At 42.7% G+C, this 22,181-nt stretch overlaps 1 protein-coding gene across 1 annotated transcript in view; it reads right to left on the reverse strand.

The window, feature by feature from the left end:
* espn (espin) overlaps nucleotides 1-22,181 on the reverse strand; it is a 67,848-nt gene that overhangs the window by 36,670 nt on the left and 8,997 nt on the right. The window contains exons 3-7 of the mRNA XM_080733295.1: nucleotides 15,652-15,838; nucleotides 12,386-12,568; nucleotides 10,702-10,833; nucleotides 7,917-8,175; nucleotides 6,482-6,756 (exon numbers count right to left, since the gene is read on the reverse strand). Coding sequence (XP_080589421.1) covers nucleotides 6,482-6,756; nucleotides 7,917-8,175; nucleotides 10,702-10,833; nucleotides 12,386-12,568; nucleotides 15,652-15,838 — 1,036 coding nt within the window. The remainder of the gene's footprint in view (nucleotides 1-6,481; nucleotides 6,757-7,916; nucleotides 8,176-10,701; nucleotides 10,834-12,385; nucleotides 12,569-15,651; nucleotides 15,839-22,181) is intronic.

Here is a 22,181-nt window from a genome sequence, read left to right on the forward strand (position 1 = left end):
ATTGGGACTTAAGCAGGCATGCACCTGTGAACGCGCGCGCGCACACACACACACACACACACACACACACACACACACACACACACACACACACACACACACACACACACACACACACACACACATACACACACACACACACACACACACACACACACACACACATTCTGTCGGCATAATCATTGAAAATCGTTGTTAGTTTCTTGCAGAATGGGGCTTTTAGGAAGCAAATGTTGTCTAGCTTGGGTGCGGCTGCCTCACTGGAGTATATCAATGATTCAAATTCTGTGCATTTGCATGTGACTTGCAGCGTACGCCTCAAAAGTAACACAAGGCATACAGCACATTAGTTTGTACAAAATTAAATGTATACACTAAGGAGAAATCACAAAACTTCCAACAACACATATTAACATTCATATTAACATTCTAAGTTGCAAATGACCTTCTCACAGAATACATTTGGATGGTGAAAAGCAGCTGAAGGTACTGTAATAATGTACTGTAATAATGCTGCATGAACACAAATGCTAATGTTATTAGCTTCAGTAGTGTTTACCTGTCAAAAGATCTGTTGTAAAAGAGAAGGGGTCCACTGAATAATATCTACAGCACAACTAGCCCTCCTACCCAAAATGTTAACGACATTGCAAGAAATGAAACGACCATTAACGGAGTAAGTCAATTAATGGTCACTTACATTGTTGCTAACAGCAATGTTGTTGTCAGTGAGTACAGTGTGTACAACTACCATTAAAGTTAAATTGCAGAAAACGTAACCCAACGCCTCCAAACCGCCTTGGACAAGCTTGTACAGCACAAAGTCCTGTTATATCTCAGCCATAATAACTACAGAACTCACAAAAGAAACGTCCTCACACTCCTGTTAGCAGCTTACCTTAATGTTAACACATCCCTCTCACACTGCACTCCTCTGGCCTTCACAGATCCTCAGAGAAAAGCCCAGAGGTTGCACTCACACAGAAAGAGAGAGAGGGCGCCTGTCACCAGATCCCAAACAGGCACCTCCCCTTCTCGGGCTCAGCAGCACTACACCTGTCATTCTATACCTGTCCTCTCACTTTACCCACAGGACCTCATCAATAACCTATTGGCCAGTCACCGCGGTGATGATGACATCACGGTCAGCCCCGCTGACCAACGAACTACTGGCAAACCCCGCCCAGTGGCTTCTTATGCAAAGTATGCCATCACCCAACAGCTGACCCGAACCCAGTGGATTACTTTGTGTGAATATTCCTGTTTACGTATAGAGGGTTGTGAACTCCTGCCCCGTGAACTGACCATTTTCACAGGGCATTTGGCTGTTACACCATACACAGCATAGGCCTACAGTATAGTGGACGTATTTACGTTTTTAGGGTTTAAAGGTTCAGAGTCTTGTTAAATCCTCAGTGTTCATTTATTCTTTTGTAACTCTGAAGCCCGATTTAAACTTCATTGTACAGTATGATGGAGTCATGTAATAAAATAGCAAGTCTACAAGCTCATGTTGCGGAAGCAAAGCAGGCAACTGTAACCAAATAGACTTTTACTGTGCAGTTCTTTGCATGGTCTGCCCACACACACACACACACACACACACACACACACACACACACACACACACACACACACACACACACACACACACACACACACACACACACACACACACAATGGTTGACCAACCACAAAGAGAAAACGACAAACATTTACTCTGTATGTGCAATTTCCGGAGTGCGCACAAGCGTGTGCGTGTGTGTATATGTGCATGTGTGTGTGTGTGTTTGTGTGTGTGTTTTTACCCAATCACACCCTCATTCATCAGAATTTAGTACTGTACTGTATATTGATGTGATGTCGTACTGGTACTGTAAGAGATATTTTTTGGTTTCAAAAAAGGGTTTGGTTAAAAGGTTAAAGCTCTACATTCAGATAGTAATCAATGCTATATAGCGTGTTAATTCAGTAACAGGGATCTCCCCGGTCAGTTCTAAATGTCATTCAATTATGACAGAGAACCCCACAAAGATATGTAAGTGTTCCAGTTCCAATTGAGTCTGTTCATTTATTTTGGGTCATCACTTTCAATTTCACTTGTTTATCTTGTCTTCTTTATGAGCTCTCACTCTTGACTGGATAAAATTGGTATCCCAACCTGAAAATGAATTTTCTATTTACTAAGCAGCTGAAGAGACAGGAGACACCTGTTATTGCACAAACACTCATTGTCATTGCAATGATTGCTATTGAAATGTAGACCTATTTAACACTTTTTTTTAAGAAAACATCTCTTTCAGCACCTTTCTGATGAAAAATGAAATAACCATTTCACACCAGGCTTTTTAAGCAGGTGGTGAGATTGGTCTGGTTAGATCTGATCAGTTGGATCTCAGGATGGGGTTACGTTGCCGCTGTTACTATGGCAACCAAGGTAGATTACTTTTCCCTACGTATTTAGTGCACAGCAGAACTTTATTCTGTGTGATTGTGTGATTGTGTGTGTGTGTGTGTGTGTGTGTGTGTGTGTGTGTGTGTGTGTGTGTGTGTGTGTGTGTGTGTGTGTCCGTCCCAAGGGGAGGCAGCAATTTGTTAAATTGTTAATGAGGGTGCGCCCTGAGCTAGTAACCTGGGTGCAGAAAAAAAGACCGGGTGGGGGAGTGTGGTACAGTACACTCTACACTGTAGTCACACAGCCTTGGTCTGGCGGAGATCAGTGCTCTGGGGAGCACACTTTTCAAGTTGTTAGAATATACTGATAAAATGTAGATAGTTTCTATCTACAGTGGAAAATGAAGCTAGTCAATGCTACTCAGGCCAGTTCCATGCATTGGAAAAGCAGCAGAGGGTCTCTTATTAAAACCCCTCTTCCACACCCAAGCTCAGGCAAGCACAGACACACAGACACACAGACACACACACACACACACACACACACACACACACACACACACACACACACACACACACACACACACACACACACACACACACACACACACACACACACACACACACCGTGGCAACTCAACCTCAGCTTGGAGAGAAACCATGGCAACAGAGGGGCACTGCACAGTTGCAGCAGCTACTATGAAGCACAGATATAAAAAGCTAGATACCTCGTTCACCGCTGCAGTTGATTGGAGCGACTCGTCCAACTTGATAGGCAGAAAAGCAGAAGTGTCGAGGGCAGGCTGCCACCAGCTGCCACTCAAAAAAAACTACTGGCAAATCACAAAACGTCTTTTCCGGGACTTTTCCATTCAAACCTGCCTCTGATTTGCCCACCGACCTTACGTGTCTGTTACGCACACAGAAGGATTCCAAGCCTGTCAATCAAAAATGCCTATCAATGCGAGACGGGTACCATAGAGCCGGAAGAGGCGTCTACCTTCTGTGGTATGAAGCATCAATGTAAACTCAAAGCAGAGAGCAAGCAAAGCTATCCTCTTAAGATTGTTTTGATCCTGAACAAATGAGCTCTCTCTGTGTAGCTTCTCACCTGGGATGGTTACCATACCAACAGTTTTATTTGTTTCTATCTACATAATGTGTAGAGAAATGTGTAAAGAAACTAGAAACAGTGCACTTCCGAGCACAGGTCTCCACCAGGTCAGGCGTCCTGGTGGCACTATAATAGGCCAATATGAAAAAGGTGGCATTTGTTCCTTGACCTAGTTGGATATGTGTGGCAAATGTCAAGGTTTTCTCAAGCGTTCATGATTTGAGGCATTTTGTTCAAAAACAGAGCAATGGACTCTATTAATGCCACGCCCACTCAGCAAATTTCTCAGCAACTTCCTGGTGCTGACGTCAGCATTGAAAGGTAAACCCTGCTAAAAGCCCATAGAGTTAACACAGAAATCGCTGGACTTAAAGCCTTTTACCTTTTAGCTTTTTTGTGCCTTTTACTATCTTGTGTTCTTGATCATGCTAGTCGTATTTTATTATTTACTATCCAGAAATTGCATTAAATTTGCGATTTCTGTGTTAACTCTATGGGCTTAATAGTAGGGGTTCCCCTTCAAAGCATGACGTCAGCACCAGGAAGTTGCTGAGTGGGCGGGGCGTGAATAGGGCTTATTCTGCAAACGATCACGTCACATGACTAGCGATACTGTGTAGTGATTTGCGTGATTCAATAGTGAATTGTGTTTGCACCTGAAAGGCTCCTTTTTTTTACTGAAACCAATTTTCAAATGAGAATTGAATACACAAAATAACAATAAGAAGCAACTGAGTTGTAATGGTAGTGGATGGAGAGAAAGGACTTTTGTCCCAGCATGACACAGCAACCAATGGGTGCAAAGAGGGGCGGGACAACGGGCGGGACATGACAAAGGGTGAATTTCACCAAGATTGCACGCTGTGGGAGCTGGGGGCGTGTTTCTTCCTCAGCACCCACACCCTAGGTGGGGTTGGCGAAAGGGCCTTTCTGTGTGGAGTTTGCATGTTCTCCCCGTGTCTCCTGGGGTAGATACCCTCACAAAAACATGCCGTGGCTCCCCAGGCATGGCAGAGGGAGAGCAGAAACCAGGACTACAAGTTAGGCAATTGGCACTGGGTGAAAAAATGAGTTAAAAATTTGTGGGATAAAAATTATAAGAAAAAAATAATAACTCTCTACTCTCTACTAGTAAAACGGACTGGAGTTAGCTCTGTACTTGCCTAGTCTGTTCTTGTTCTAATCTACACCAAATCTCTTCACTGAAAATAGCCAACCTACAAGCGCACAACGTGTCGCATTGCTACGCGTTGTGAGCTTGTAGATCTGCTATTTTAAGTGAATGTTCCCTCCATAATAGGGACACTAAGGCTCAATGCTAAGACTCTCGTAAAATGTAGAGATCCAGTGGGATCAATAAATGCCGGAAACATACTTCACAACTAATCTGAGCCGTCACTAATTAGTGAAATTAGCACCAGGCCCATCACAACACTCATTGTTTAGGCCAACTCAGATGCCTTTGTAATGAGTGTCTTCACTGTCCTCATTAAACGTGCTAGGACAATAACTCCATTGTGAGCAGTTTTCTTCTCATCCACCTCCAGCTGAGGGGCATGGGTCATTGGATGGCTGGGTTAGTGCTGTGTCAGGAAAATGGTTCTTTGTATCAGTACCTGGTGCCAATTTAGATAGATCTTATAGTTATGTTACTTGTTGGTTACTTGGTCACATGTATGCTATATACAATTATTTAGATTGATTTACTGTATCCTGTTTGCATGTCAAAATATGTTATGTTATGTTATGTTATGTTATGTTATGTTATGTTATGTTATGTTATGTTATGTTATTTAAACTAGCCCTTACCCGTTCAAAGATATGAGCTCCAAAATGATGTGCAGTGTGTGGGTTATGGGATGTGCACTGTGCACACAGTATATGAGGGATGGAAAGTAACTTTAACTGGTGCTTGCATGATGTACTGTAGGAGCATCAATGTAAGAAACCCGTTTCGTTTAATGGCTACAGAGATACTGTCCCCCCCCCCCCCCCCCCCCCCAGCCCGCCCGCCCACCCGCCTGCACACACACCCGCCTGCCTGCACACACACACACACACACACACACACACACACACACACACACACACACACACACACACACACACACACACACACACAGAGCTGGTTAAACATTTTGCCTCATGCTAGATGCAGAATAGATGTGCCTCAAGCTAGATGCAGAATAGATAGTAGATACACCATAAAAATGCTAATATACAGCATACGATTTGTGAAAGTGACAAACGGGCTTCACAGTTATGTCAGGTGTGTTCATATGCTTATGGTGATGCGATTTCAGATCAATTGCTCCAGCCACTGAGGAGAAACGCTGTGACAGACACTCAGACATTCGCAAAATTATAGTATAGATAGAGTGGGAGGGAAAGGGGAGGGGGAGGGAGACCTTTGTTAGTCCTGCTGGGGAAATTCAATTTCAGCTTCACCCAGCTGATGGCTGCTCAGATGGCTATGAGGAGTGCTCGAAGGGGGGGGTTCTTGGAACTACATTTAGGCTACCTGTTGTTGGCTGACTAGATTTCATGATGTTTACTCCCATCTTGGATTGTGTGAAAGTCGTTCTGCATAAGAGCATTTCCTAAAATTGTAATTGTAATCCCTCTGGACCCAAACAGCCTTGTTCGTAGGAGTTTTTAGGAGTGGACTATAGACAATTAAAAAAAATATATATATAGACCTTTGCTTTGACTTTGGGTGTGTAATGTGTGTGTAATGTGTGTCTACCCTGTCTGACCCCTGCCCTGTCTAAAATTTTGCCAAAATGTTCTTAACTTAATCTGTATGTAAATGAACCAGCCTTTGTTTGAGACAAAACTGTCTATAGAAAAAAGTGTCTATACCATAACGTGACACAAGAAATACATTTTCCAGTGATTATATTCTTTGCCTCTTATAGATCTCCTTCTATGAGTTCAACTGCATTGCAATGCAGACATGTTGCTTCTTCTTACCTCCTTCTTGTTTCCAGTGCTGTCCACATGTCGCAAGCTGTTCTTGACCTTCAGGTACTCATCTGTAACCTGCTCCGGAGGAGGTGGCAGCGGTGCTGGGTAGCAGGGGGGTGGAGGGAGCGGCTGGATTGATTCTGGGGGAGGCGGGGGTGGGAAGGCCGGTGGCGGGGGCAGCGTGGAGTCACCAGCTGGGGGAGACTTTTCCTTGGGATTGATGTCTGGGTTGAGCATGTCCATGTAGGCCTGCATGTCTGTGATGGCCGACTCCGATGCACCTGGAAAAGCATCCAGGTAGACATCACTCAGCAAAGAACAATATATGCTTTGTAGTTGCAAACTTGTAGAAGAAAATCTGCACTTGTGATGCATCTTCAATGAAAGGGATGTTTTTGTTTTATTCAAACCATTAGTTTGGTAAGATGTAATCTGGGAAATAGCTGGTTGGACACAACAGAAATGTAACAACAACAATGTAATTTAATCACATAACTGTATATCATTCAATAAAGAACGGTGCAAAACAAAAGCATGGGGAATTCTACATGTAAGCCAAATAATTGAAAAGTAAACCTTTCGATACTCATTCATTTCACAATTCAAACACAATTCCCTATTGAAGTATAATGTACCAGTTAATTGCAATGAAGTTCCTATTCTGTATCAAAACCTTCTCCCCATGGACCACTAGGGAGCAGCACTAGAAAGGCACGCAACTGTACACACAGTACAAAAGAATGCTGACTACACCCATGATATTTGCTCCACTTCAATTAGAGGTTCCCACCATTGTGGGTTAATATGTCTACATACCCCACATGGGCATCAGCTAAACAACAGTGCCATGCAAATGACAGCATTACAGGACTTGTTATGACAGAGGGTGTTAGTAGTATGGTAGGCAGCAAACACAGACATACAAGTCTTACTATGTGGGACTAGGGACATCACATTTTTCATTACAAAATAGCGCTGCTCAGTGCGCATATCTCCATGCTGGGTTGGCTACCCAGGGCCCACAAACTTTGGAAGTCAATGATAGCCAATAGCAATAGCGTCACCATGAGGCCGATTTGAAAATAATTGGGACAGAGGTTCATGCAGTCCAGTGGTGCTGGACGGACAGCGGACGGACAGACAGACAGACAGACAGACAGACAGACAGACAGACAGACAGACAGACAGACAGACAGACCCCAAACCTGAATCTTTTTTGTAACCCCAACACTCATTCCCCCCATTTTTACTATCCTCATGGGCACATGGTACACACACTGACACACACACAAAATAGGGCACCAAGCTTAATGTGGTTAAGGCCCAGATCATGGCATATCCCTTTAGATAACAATATTCAATTTTGCTACTTTTTTTCTTTCTTTTACTGGGTGGGTTGTCTTACACACAAGTAACAGGCTTATACAAGTGAAACCCTGACCTGTGTGTGCAACTGTATTCAGCTGAGCAGGAGGGGCCTGGGAGTTTTGAGAGATGCACTTCTTCTCTCCCGTGCTGGTCTGGCTGGAGTTGGCTGAGTCGTAGTCGGATAGGTTGCTAGATGGCAGGCAAATGGGCACGAAAGTGGCTGGCTGGTTCGCTGGGGGCATGGTGGTGTTAGGGGACGAGAGGCCCGAGTCGGGCTGCTTGTATTCCAGGTCAGTGGAGGGGTCCCTGGACAGTAAGCGGTGCTCCACACTCTGCCGGAAAATGGAGTTTACGATTAAAGACGTACAGTAAGAGTACAGATTAGAACAGATGCAGAATATACTGTATGCAATAGACTTAATATTGGTTGTTTATAATGGACAACATCATAACAAAGCCATCGGTATTAGTTTGACAATTACACGGCTTGGTTGAATGCCCAATACTGATTGGTCAATCACAACATTGAGTAGTCTGTTACTTCTCAATAGTAGACCGCTACAATGAATAATAGACCGACGGAGACAATGCACTTGAATCAATCAATCAAGTCAATTAAATCATTTTGTTGTTACATTTAGTTTCAACTTCTTTAAATAGCTGTGTAATAAGCAGGACAATAACTGGTGCAGTTATTTTTTTCTTCTTCTTTTATAGCAGATAGATAGATTTTTTAGTTTTTTGGTCTTCCCAGTGTCTCTTCCAGCCCCCCCAAAAAACATTCATTGACTCTAAGCCTTGCCTTTCATTTCAGTCAAGGAAGTTCAGATAAGGAAAGGACGCTGATGCGTTTTTTGGCACCACAGCTATGCGCCATGACACTCTTGGTGGCAAAACTAGCACCGGAAGTTCGGTGAATAACATTGGAGTCTATGAGAGCCGGCTGGGACAGCTCATGATCAAAAAAATAATTCTGAACGGTAAAGACCTTTATAAAATACTCAGCTCAGGAATATAAAAGAAAAAAATGTCACACATTGTTTTCTGCTGTGTTGCTTTTTGACGTGTACAATGTATAACTTTATAGAGGCATCTAAAGAGCACAACATTTCTCCACCATTCCCTGTCTGGAATCCAAATCTCGCGATATCACAGAGACAGAAACTATACTTGCCGCTGTTTAGCTGCCTCAATAACATTATGTACTGTGCACATCGAAAAGCATGTGATTGTAAAAATACCTGTGATGTGTCTTCTTTTATATTCCTGGAGCGATTATATAACAAAGGTCGCAATCGTTCAGAATCATTTTTTTGTTCATGAGCTGTCCAAGCCAGCTCTCGTGCCATATTAGTACCTAACAAAGGTGTCAGAAGAGGTGTCTAGAGAGCATGATCATGGAAAGTCTGTGATGTCTCCGTCCCCAATGATACAATCAAAGAGAACAGTTGCATTGTGGGTTTTAATTACCATGCTTTAATGACATGAGGCTCTAGGGCCCTCTTGCTTTTCACCCACAGCACGCAACCCAACCTGCTCATTAGCCCCAGTGGAGCTAAACATGTTTCCCACACACCCAAGGGAGTGAAGTGCATAAGTGTTATTTGTCAGTACACTCTGGAAGTGCACCATGGACCCTGTGGTGGACTGGAGTCACAGCACTTGTCATTAGCAGGCAGAAACTGGTGTCAGCTGGGAGACATGTTGGTTCAGTGATTGGTGACAGGGCTTGACACTAAGGTCTCAGAGGCACTTGCCCGTCAGGTAAGTACAGGTCATGTTCTACTTGCCCTCGGGTCATGGCCACTTGTCGTCGTCCCCCCCAGAATGAGAAACGGCTGCGTGTGGAGGATGGGAATCACACAGGTGAATTAAATCATGATTCATGAATATAAGGCTTGCTGTTGTAATCATGCATTACGTTTTTGTTTGATGGGAAGTTTGTTTAGTTTGTTGTTTAGGTTAATTTAGTTTGTGACCATGGATATGCGACTGTGGCTCAGGAGGTAGAGCAGGTTGGCCAATGATCGGTCGGCGGTTCAAATCCCGGCTCCTCCTGTCCACATGTCAAAGTGTCCTTGGGCAAGTCACTGAACCCCACATTGCCTCCAATGAGATGGTCGGTGCAAGCTTTCCATCATTGGTATGTGGGAAGTGAGGACGCTGGCGTTGAATGTTTGCCGCTTCACTTCCCAATGTAAGAATGAATGGACCATTGTAAAGCGCTTTGAGTTCTCAACTTGCTTAGAAAAGCGCTATAAAAATGCAATCCATGTATAGACTCCAGGGTGTGTGAAAAACATATTTTTCATTTCATGATGTCTTTAACAAGTAATTCTGGAACATTTCCATTGTAACCAAATGGAATCATGGGTACATTTTGGTTACATTTGTAAACACTCAGAAATGAACACTTTACTGCAGGGGTCTTCAACAGGGGGTCCGGGGAGTTATAGAGGGGGTCCTCCAAATCTTTGTATGATAGAAACTTTGTTTCCTCTTTTATTATATTAACCACTTGAAACCCAACGTCCATATTCTGAGAACTTTAGCCAAAAATTGAAGATCTACAAGCTCACAACGCTTGTGAGCTTGTAGATCGGCTATTTTTGGCAAATAGCTTTGGTGTACAGGGGAAAAAGAGCAGACTAAGTACAGAGTGAAAGGTCATATTCATTAGATATTGACAGTTCAAGTGGTTAAATATCTGAAAACACAGATTGACATGAATCCAAAATACACTGATGATTGTGCTGTCAAACGATGAAACTATATGGAATCTATGAAAAAGGTTGTCCCCGGCCTGAAATAATTGAAGACCCCTGCTTTACTGTGCTGGGCATGGCGTTACATCTCACCATGTTCTCCACAGTGTGCAGGTACTTGGCACACTGGGAATGGCCGTTACACGCTGCCAGGTCCGCTGCAGAGAAGCCATCCTGGTCTTTGATGGCCATGTCCACGCCGTTGACCACTAGAATCTGACAACACTGGAAAGAAGAGAGAAAGAAGAGAAAAAGATTGATTGAAACAAGAGAAAATAAGGTGCAAAGAGTTGACAAAAGAAAGAAGTCGTATAAAAAATAACAAACTTATGGATGACTGTCTGTGAGAATGGATTTCAACTTCTGGATTTGGAATGGAATGAACTTCATATGTTTGAAAATAGAGTACAGTACATGGACAGAACAGATCATCCAGATTGCTAGTTCTGCTTGATACTGCACATTAAAATCTGGAATGTTCATTTAACTGTAATAAACTGTGTAAATATTTACCAGGAAGTGTAAATGTTTACACTAAGTATATTTTTTACCTTCAGCTTTTACACTAAATTAACTCTGGATTTGTGTGTAGGCTACTGTAATGTACACACCAGACATGGTCCACCAAAGCATCTACTTTCCTTATGTATTATAACATCAGAATCTTTTTAAGAAGATAGAAAACGATGGAAAGAAATCCTGTAAATATACTAAAAACTAATTCTCCAATGTGGCAAAGAAAATAATCTTGAACTCAAAAGTTGAGTTCAAAGCATCTGTTCTGTGGAGTGTCAGGAAGTAGTTAGACTAAGCTAATTGTTATGGGGCAAACACAAGGTGCGTAGGTACCCTATTCTAACTGGTAAATGTATTCTTTCTCCAATTAGCTAAAGAGGGCGCTGTAGCAACCAATTGGAAATACTAACTTTGAACAGGCATAACTCAATCAGCATTTTTTTGACTGTACGACCTACGGTTCAAGAGTTTTAGGTCAAAACATGAAGCGGCATGTTATAGCGCCACCATTAGGCCCATGCAAAACATTTGGTCTTCTGGGAGTGTGTGAGCAAAGTTTCAAGCCGATCAGTCATCTGTGCCAGAAATTAGCTGCTCACAGACTGACAAAAGGACCGATGGCCGGACGGATGGAGGCGAAAACATAAGTCTCTGACCTTCGGCCTTATGGCCTTTGACCGTCCAGCCTGGCGGAGACAAAAAGTAAAAGCAGTGGGTTTTAACAGGGGCAATTACAAACCACTGGTGGCTATTTATTCAAAATAGACGACGGTCATGCAAAATGACTGGATACCAATCATACTGTACTGTGGCAAGCGAAAGTATATTTTGCATCTTGAGTGTTATAATGCTGTCTGCAGTAACAAAAAAATAAATAAACATTGCTTACATTTTCATATCAATATTGAATGTCCAGTCCTACAAAATCCTATTGCTATGGTGCCCCTGTTTATTGTGTTCCAAAAATGCATAATTGCTGTTCCTGATGCAAAAAGAAAAACAGATATGATGATTTACAATATTTGGACTTGGCCAGGTATCTCAATATCCTGCCAAAGTTAACCACTTTAACCCTATATTTAATATTTAGGATTCCCTCAGCGCTCTATACTACGGACACTCGCTCTATATTAAATGTCTTTGACAAAAATAGCAAATCTACAAGCTTAAATGTTCCCTACAGAATAGGGATGCTAGGGTTCATGTTGTCAAATGTCACTAAAACGTGACGCTGAACATCACAGCACCAACAGACAAATACCTCCAGTTCGCCGTTCTCTGCAGCATCATGTAACGGGGTCCCACCCCAGTTGTCTGTGACTATCTCCCCATCATGCAGCAAAAGCCAGCTCAGGACCTTGGCATGGCCTCGACTGGCTGCAAAGTGCATAGGTGTGGCCCCATCAGCATCCCGGTCAGCCAGACTGACTTCTGTGTAACTCATCTGTAAAAGACAGGATAACAAAATGAGGACAAAATAACCGCTTGTCTTAAAACCGTGCGATCTTCACTGAAAGTCCTATTTGGGCCAAATCCTCCACCAGCTATGAATATTGTTAGCATTATCGTTGTTTGTAAGAACATGTTTTGTTTGAGGGATATTCCTGAATGGAGTCCATGGCATCTTTGTAATATGATACCAACAGAATTTTACGGTCAGTACCAGGCCAATCTGCGGTCCACAAACTTGGACCTCCTCTCTGTCCAGAGTCCCAAGCTCCCCTATATATAATCACAAACTCAAAAAAGGCCCCAATAAACACCTTGAAGCCAAATTAGAAATAGACAGTTTAGAGGCTAATAAACTGAGAAATCGGACAACCTCCTTAATCCTTTCTGCCAAAAAACACTACTTGGATGAGAAAGTTGAGGAAAACATCCACAAACCACGAGACCTATGGAAGCTATTTAAAACCCAGCTAGGCTGTGGTGCTAAACTTAGATCCATAGCCAGCAACATATCCATCCAAACTCCCATAACCCTCCTCACTGACAGTCTCGATGTAGCCAAAAATCTCAACATCTATTTCACCTCCATGGCCAAAAATCTGGTCAATAAACTGCCCGCTCCATCTGGGCTGTTTGGTGTTAGGCACATCTTGAAATTCTACAGGAACCTTGGGGTATGCAAAGACAATTTTAAACTTACCACGGTGACAACTGATGAAGTGTTTAAAAAACTTCGCACCCTACCTCAATTCAAGGCCGCTGGCCATGATAAAATCGCCCCCAAATTTCTCATAGACTCAGCTGCCACCATTGCCCCAATCATTACCCATATTATTAATCTATCTATCAAGCAGGGTTATGTCCCCCAGGACTTCAAATTAGCTAAGGTAACCCCCCTGCACAAAAAAGGCAGTAAACTTGACCCTGGCAACTACAGGCCAATCTCAATCCTTAGTTCCATCTCTAAGGTAATGGAAAAAATTGTCTATGAACAGGTGGCTAAATATCTTGAAGAGAATAAACTGATCTACGAGTTCCAGTCTGGCTTCAGAGAGTCCCATTCCACAGATACATGCCTCATCTATTTGAATGATTACATCAAACGTGAAATTCACGATGGCAAATATTGCGGTATGGTCATGCTGGACCTCCAGAAGGCATTTGACACCGTCGATCATTCTATTCTGATCGAAAAACTCAAAGCTATTGGTCTTGATAGCACAGCAGTGAGATGGATGCACTCTTACTTGGTGGGGAGGGAACAGATGGTGGAAGTCAACGGAACCCTGTCCTCCCCCCTCCCAGTAAACTGTGGAGTACCTCAAGGGAGTATACTAGGACCACTGTTGTTCTTAATATACGTAAACGACATGTCATCTGCTTGTGACTGCAATCTGTTTCTGTTCGCGGATGACTCGGCTCTCCTAGTCTCCGGCAGAGACTTATTGCAGGTTGAAAAGGCCCTTAACTGTGAACTTAACAAGATCTGCACCTGGCTCAATGACAACAGACTCTCAATTCACCTAGGCAAAACTGAATGTATCCTCTTTGGATCTAGTCAGAAACTTAGCCTAGTTGAGAACTTCACAATTAAAGTAGGTGACACTGTGATAGAAAGAAAAAACTACATCTGCTACCTGGGTTGCATCCTGGAGGCTAACCTATCCAGTGAAAAAATACCACCAAGGTTATCAATAAAGTCAACCAACGAATTCGCTTCTTGCAAAGGGTTGCCCCGCTGATCAACACTAAATCCCGAAAGACACTAGGAGGAGCTCTTATTGGGCCCCTCATTGATTACGGAGTCCTTGTCTGGTATCGCGACGCCCCAGCCGCCTTAAAGTTAAAGCTTCAAACAGCCCAAAACAAACTAATTAGGGTTGTGCTTGGTCTCCCTCCTCTGACCCACCTTACCGATCATCACCACGAAAGCGTGGGATGGCTCAAAGTAGCTGACAGAGTACAGCATCTTGCAATGGGCCTGGTGTACAAGATACACTACACCTCCAAGATTCCCATGTACCTGACAAACTACTTCTTAAAGGTCAAGGATGTTCACGACCACAACACCAGAGGCAGCTCCACTAATCATCATCAACGTAGATTTAACACTAAACAAGGCTCTAACTCGTTCTCCTGCTACACCATCAACATGTGGAACGCCCTTCCTCAAGCCCTAAAGGAGAGCAAATCCCTAGCCTCCTTCAAAATTGGTATGAAAAGTCACCTTCAGACAGCTGCTACCCGTGACTTGTAAATAGACTAAGCCCCCATGCCCCCCCCCCCCTTTTTTATTATTCTTTTTTCTGCCTTTGTATTTGATGTTATACTTTTGAAACTGATATTATCCTAGATAAAGTACTATGTTCTATCCGTCTGTCTTTCAATGTTATATGAGATACTTAAAGTGTGGTTCCTGTGGAAATAAGCCTCGGCTTTCTAGGATCTCCTTTTAGTTGACCTTGTACCAGTGATTTGTACTGTCATGAAACTGTACTTTTTTCTATTGCAAACTTCTAATACATTCTTCAATCAATCAATCAAAACCCTTTCTTAGTCCACTTCCTCCCGGGTGCTGTGTTTATTCCTACTAACAACAACATTATATGTTTAAGGCAATGTTGCTGACAGGTCTTAAGAGATTAGTACCAGGCTAATACTAGGCATTGCTGAGTGTGTCATTTCTTTCTCTCGGCTGGTTCCCATAACCCAGAGTGATGGTCGCATGGCTATATTAATCCCCTAACCCGGAGGGATAGCGTTGTAATTGGCCAGCTTGGTGTCAAACAACTGCTGGCCAAGGTCTCAGCAGACTGGACTGAAGGGCTACTGCTGAAAGTGTCGAACGCACAGGAAGGTCTGGTAGGTTGGAGTGTTGGACAAGATCCGGTTAGGCACTTTTGGCAATAGTTATTTTCCAGGCTTTATTCCCTCGTAAGATAGGAGATAAAACTGACAACGAGGTTACTGCCGTCAGACACTGACACATGACTACCAATGGACCGGGTAGAACAAGTATTTTTTTTACGCAATTTCAGTTGTTAAAATTAACAATAGTTCCCATTTATTCCAACATACCAGCCAGACGATTACGGTGTTGTGGCCCATCTGGGCAGCAGCATGCAGAGGTGTCATCCCATCATTGGCTCTCATGCATGGCTCTGCCCCACAATCTTTGACCAGGTACTGGACGACCTCCAGATGACCCTCCTGGCAGGCCAGGTAGAGGGGTGTGGCACCATTCTTTGTTTGAGAATTGACAACACTGCAGGAAAGGCAGAAAGATTAAGAATAAGATTGGAGGCGTGATAGCAACAGGTGGTTGTTCTATTTTATTGTCCAATATTTATGTTGGTAAATATACACTAGTACTAGCCCTTACCCGTTCAAAGATATGAGCTCCAAAATGATGTGCAGTGTGTGGGTTATGGGATGTGCACTGTGCATACAGTATATGAGGGATGGAAAGTAACTTTAACTGGTGCTTGCATGATAATATGTAGGAGCATCAATGTAAGAAATACCCGTTTCGTTTAATGGCTACCCCCCCCCCATCCCCCCCCCCCCAGCCCACCCACCCACCCGCCTGCGCACACACCCGCCTGCCTGCACACACACACACACACACACACACACACACACACACACACACACACACACACACACACACACACCACAGAGAGAGCTGGTTAAACATGTTGCCTCATGCTAGATGCAGAATAGATGTGCCTCATGCTAGATGCAGAATAGATAATAGATACACCATAAAAATGCTAATATACAGTATATGATTTGTGAAAGTGACAAACGGGCTTCACAGTTATGTTAGGTGTGTTCATATGCTAATGGTGATGCGATTTCAGATCAATTGCTCCAGCCACTGAGGAGAAACGCTGTTTCAGACAGACAGACAGACAGACACTCACTCACTCACTCACTCACTCAGACATTCGCAAAATTATAGTATAGATGTATGGAACAAATGTGGAACAGCATCGATCTTCCAACCATTATGTCTACAGTTATTAACTTTGTCAATATTTAACGTGAATCCGATCATTCTATTGAGAGGAGGACATGAGAAATGCCTACGTAAAACTCATTGAAGCATGTTTTGCAGCAGCAAGAGTTTGGGTTTGGTCATTTCAAACAATATTACACATTTTATTTATTTATTACTAATGCAAGAACAATGGCTTCTATTTCAGCATGCTAGCTTTCCAAGAAGAGACCTGCCGTAGTTTCTATTAGGCATGTTTCTGACTTATCCACAGCCCTCCTGTCTACTCACAGAGTGAGGACTCACAGAGTGAGTAGACAGAAATGGTGCCATTTTATAATGAGCATTAGTGACAGGGACCAATTATATGAAGATAGGTGGAGTGGTGGTCCTTTAAGACAACAAAATGTCAATAGAACAACTTTCCAAGGGGGCGAGAGGCAGCAGACAGCAAGCCTAACCCAATTCCACTTCACCTCCAAAAGGTCCCTTAGCCCCACCTCACTTGGTCTCCTCGTCCAATGACAATTCACCCCTTGTCCCAGATCCTCCCAGTCACAGTGGGAGGTCAGGGAGCAAACAAGCATTTCCCTCTCTAAATCCCATAAGGCTCAGCTTTATTTGGACGCTGACAAGTGAGCAATGGAAAGCAGATTAGAAGAGCCCAGTGTGGCTCTTCTGTCCGCAGTGCGTAACTAAGTGTCACTCGTGACCCAGACACATTGAGTAGGTGTGTGCTTATGTGTGTGTGTGCGTGCGAGTTTGTGAGTGTGTTGTGTGTTTGTGTTGTGTGTCTGTGTATGTTGACACAAACATGAACCTCCCAACCTTTCTCCTGTAAAGGTTATGTATGGCTCAGCGCAGGAAACGACACAGACTAAAGGCATCATATTAACACTAAATGTGGATAGGGTTACTTATGCTCTGGTCCAAATACAGTCCTTTAAGCTGACTGGTTATTTAAGGTAATGGGGAGTTTGTCTTGGAAAATGACTGGTTGCAATGGGCTGGACATCATTTAGTTGGGAGTACAGTAACTTTGGCATTTCTTTGGCATACAAACTAAGCTGAATAAAATGCTCAGTTGGCGCATGGACAGCCCTATTGGAGATGGGGATGGGCACTGGTAAAATATGGAGTCATGTTTGTCTGATTGAGGCAAGGGTTCCTAGAAACAAGCTCATCTTAAATATTTCAAAATAAGAAGGAGAAGTAATGCACGATTCTGTCATCGGGACGTGGGCAGACGAGATGAAGTATTCATGAGTGTAACCAAAGTGGGCCAGAGTTCACCTGTACACTAGGGTTTGATTATGCGTGATGCAAGAGGGGAACATACCCTTAGAAAGATGAACACTAAGTGAAATAGTATTATGTTTTCATAGGTAGAGTGTTGCATCTTATAAAACAAGGACCAAAGTGATTACTTGATATAGTGAAATAGCTCTCAAATGCCCAGATGAAATGCCACTCTTCACCAAAGAAGTGCTTTTGGAGTGCAGGTGTAGGTTTCAAAGGGTTTTACAAAGCTGTTAGCGTGGTGTGTTGGCGCGACTACAAAGTGCAACAGTGGCGGCTGATACCATGTCAATCACTTTGTTACTCCAAGAAGAAAATAAAAAGTATGCACTCCTAAGTACTAGATAACAGATACATTTCCACTTTAGCTGAAATAAGTAATTTGGCTCGGTAATTTGCCTTGGTAATGGCATGTAATTGTTTTTAACGAAGGCTGATGTTATATTACTAGCAAGGTAATTGATGTCACACTAATGGGCACCATGCATAATAAAGTCTCATTGACAAGGTTGTTCCGGTCTAAATAATTAAGAATGCAGCAGAATAAATTATATGCTTTAACCTCAGTCTGTAAAAGTTTGATCATAATGTGTTATTAGACTTCACAGATTCCAATCATACTTTTTCCTGTATTTAAAGGGCCATTCACACTGAGCACTATAACTACAACAATAACTATAACTATATCGTTCACCATTGTATTTTGTTTTAATATATAGTTGGTGGGAACTCTTCCAATCATATTAAAACGTTATTTTTATAGTTATAGTGCTCAGTGTGAATGGCCCTTTAATGGTTCACATTTTACAAATGAGCTATATTATTACACAGTATCTTAGTTGATTGGGCTTGCAAACTAACAATAAATGTAGACATTCTGAAGTGATAGTGTATAGTGTGTCACTATGTGGTCATGCATTGCTAGGCAGGTAATTAAAGCAGACAAGCAACATTGCTATCGATAAGACTCCCATTCACTATGTACGGTAGGTTAACGGTTAAAGTATAATACTAAACACTGCTGGCATTAGGGGTTTGTTTTCAAGTGAGTTCACCCCTTCAAAAGATTTACCCAGGTGCTGTAAGATGCTTTGGAAAAAACCCCCCTGAGGGTTCCAGTAGTCAGCTTTATTATCTTTTTCTTGTCTTTATTAAGAACTCTCCTATTTCATGCTCTTCTCCAAAGACCTTAGTAAAGGTGTACTTTTCAAAGAGATGTGGTTAGCCTTGGGCGACTGTGTGCAACAGTGGCTGATATCTTGTCAATCATTTACTTCCAAGACAATATACTATGCCCCCGAATCCCTGGGTGTTGCTATTGTCCAATGTATTATCTATCTATGTAATTTGCTCAAGAATCTCGGATCAAGAAGAGGGTCACTACTAAAACAGGTGCAAGCACTAAAATGCAAGGTGACTTGCTCAATCGAAAGATGGATTGGTACTTATCAGATATTTGAGTGTCTTTGAGTGCCTCCTATAATTTGTCTACAGGTGACGATAGCCATCATTTGTTACTCTACATACTGCACTGTACACAGTCTCAGCAACTGTTTGCGAACATGAACACAGTAAAGGGAACAAGGGAAAGTCAGGCTAATCCAAACCCACCTAAACTGATCCAGTTTCTCAGTGAGAAACAACTCTGGGTCCAATGTGTCAACTGTGTCCAACAACACAGTTAAGATTTTGTAGCACTTTCTAGAATACTCTGCACCATCACCACCAGTCTACCCACATAACCTCTCTCAACCTCACCGGTAAGCCAAAGATCTTAATCTACACTAATTAATTACATAACATGTCTGTTTTTCAGCTTGTGCCTCCCTTTCTCCCTCCCCCCTCTCCCTCATTCATTCATTCTGTCTTTTGTGTGTACCAACCAAGGCTATCGATGGAAACAGCAGACATAAGCCTGTGGTCATTCTGGGTCACTAGGATGAAAGGAGAGAACAAACCTCCCAATTCTGAAGTGGTCAATAAATCTGACACACACTATCTAGAAGTGAATCCTCCATCTACGCTGTGTGCCAAAAGGGCCACAAAAGACAGCCAAATGAGGAGCACACTACAGAAAGATGAATGCTTACTCTGGCATGTTTATAGTGGCATGCTCCTCAGTTCCCATGGCTTTGTTTCAAAAGCCATTATACCCGGAGAGACATAATCTGCATGTGTCATTCACATTAAATAGTAAAGTTGCAAATACGTCATAGTCGACCTTGACCTTTGAACTCTAAATTGCACCAATATGTCAGATATTGAGTCAGAAAAATCATATCAAGTTTCATCGCCAAGTGTTGGAATTAGATGATCATACAGTGTATTAGCTATTGCAGACATACCGATAGTGTACACACATTCTCATTATAAGATTTTTAAAATATTCAAGAATTGTATGATGTCACAAAAACCTATGGCCAAATACGATTGATAATTGTGGCTGCTGTTATAGGTGAGAAAAAAAAACAAGTGGGAGGGAGCTGTCAATCAAAACTAGTCCACATAACCTTGAGAAGAGGTGTACTTAGCCGGAGTAACTGAAAACACCTGTATGAGTGTTCTGGGGCCTCTAGAACATGATCTCCTGGTGGAGATAAGGCCTAATGTGCTGACTATTATTAGGCCGGCACTCATCAACGTCATGCTAGAAGATACATGGGCCATGTCATCCTTGTCATTTCTAAAGCACAACAATTACCAAACCATCCAATTATCTTTGAAAACGAATCATTTGCACCATGTAATAAACCCTGACACAAGAATGCTATCTCTCCACTGCAAAGCTCCATTCTAAACAATCGGCCATGCCTTACTAGTACTAGAAAGCAGACCCATCTATTCAAACGTATTTGTTTCCTCCATTATCTTATCGGGGTTGGCGCTACTGTTTGTCGCCGTGGAGACGATGGTAAACAGCAGGGATGGGGGGGCATCAGAGAAGGGTGAATGGAGCCCATGCTATCAGGGAACTGGTGTGTCTGTAGCGCTCATTAAATATTCAGCTGCCATGCTCCCGTCTGTGGTGCATCTGGACCATACTGGAGTTCCATGACTAAAGGTTAGAATACCGCATAGTCATCATAGTAGCCTCATTTGCAGTGGTGGAAGAAGTACTCAGATTGTTTTACTTTAGTAAAAGTACAAACATTTTGAAACAATGTATGTAATGTATTGGCACCAAAATATAATTACAGTACTAAAGTAAAATAACAGAATGCCCCTTCAAAATATCTCAAAGGTTTGTCAAAATCTTTCAAAAACAGATAACAAAATCTATATACAAATGTAAAATCTAGCAACAAATTCAAGTTAAGTAAAAGTATGTAAAGGTTTTACTCATATACAGTACTTGAGTAAATGTACCGCTATTTGGCACTAGCAAATCCTATTGCACCAAGCATACATTAAAAACATATTTAAACACGATTTACTGTGGTATATACAAGCAGAAGTGGTGTGAAGTGCTGTGTTATGAGCTTGCCTGTTATTGTCGGTGTCATAGCACTGACGATCAGTGTGTTCAGGCTTCGGTACGCAGCATTGGCCGGGTTATTGTGTGGGTGGAGTAGGCCCTCTCTCTATCCCCCTCTCCTTCTCTCCCTCCCCCTCACTCTCTCCATCCCACTCCCCCTCTCTGTCTCAGTCTGGCTTTTGATCTATACCTAGCAGTGGTGATTCTGCCGAGAGCAGCACGAACAGCATTGACATTACGACAAAACCAAGCAGCCTACATGTTTGGCAGGCATGGTGCTTTGAATTCCAATGTTGACAATACAGATCTGGAGCCTTAACTATGGAAGTAACAGAATAGGCATATATTTGCCATTTGTAACTGAGAGACCTATACCCAAACATAAACACTGTCATGAAGATTCTCCTCACGATGCCTGTTTGCACTGTGACTTTTCAGCTGTTTACTGCGTTTTATGTATCTCAGAAATATGATAACAAATGACACTGATGAACATCCAGCATGCCGTTCTGAAAGAGATTTTTCACAACGGGGGGGGGGGGGGGGGGGGGAGCAAAATCTCCCTCTGATTTCTGGATTGTCTATTACTAGAAGTTCACGGGCGCTGTGCACCCGCTCATTTCTAGATTTTGCGCGCTCCGCTCGCTCACATTACGTGTCCGAATGTCCAGTCCAATCTTGCGTTGTTGTGATGTACTACAGTACTGAGGTGAAAGTGTCAGGTCAAATACGGGATCCCAACAGCACCTTCCTGTGACCCCACTTTGGGTCGCGAGTCTCGCGACCAATAGTTTGAGAACCGCTGATGCTGTATAAACAGTTGGAGGAGCTGTG

Source organism: Nannobrachium achirus (assembly GCF_963921795.1).
Source record: "Nannobrachium achirus genome assembly, chromosome: 9".
NCBI classification, from domain to species: Eukaryota; Metazoa; Chordata; class Actinopteri; order Myctophiformes; family Myctophidae; genus Nannobrachium; species Nannobrachium achirus.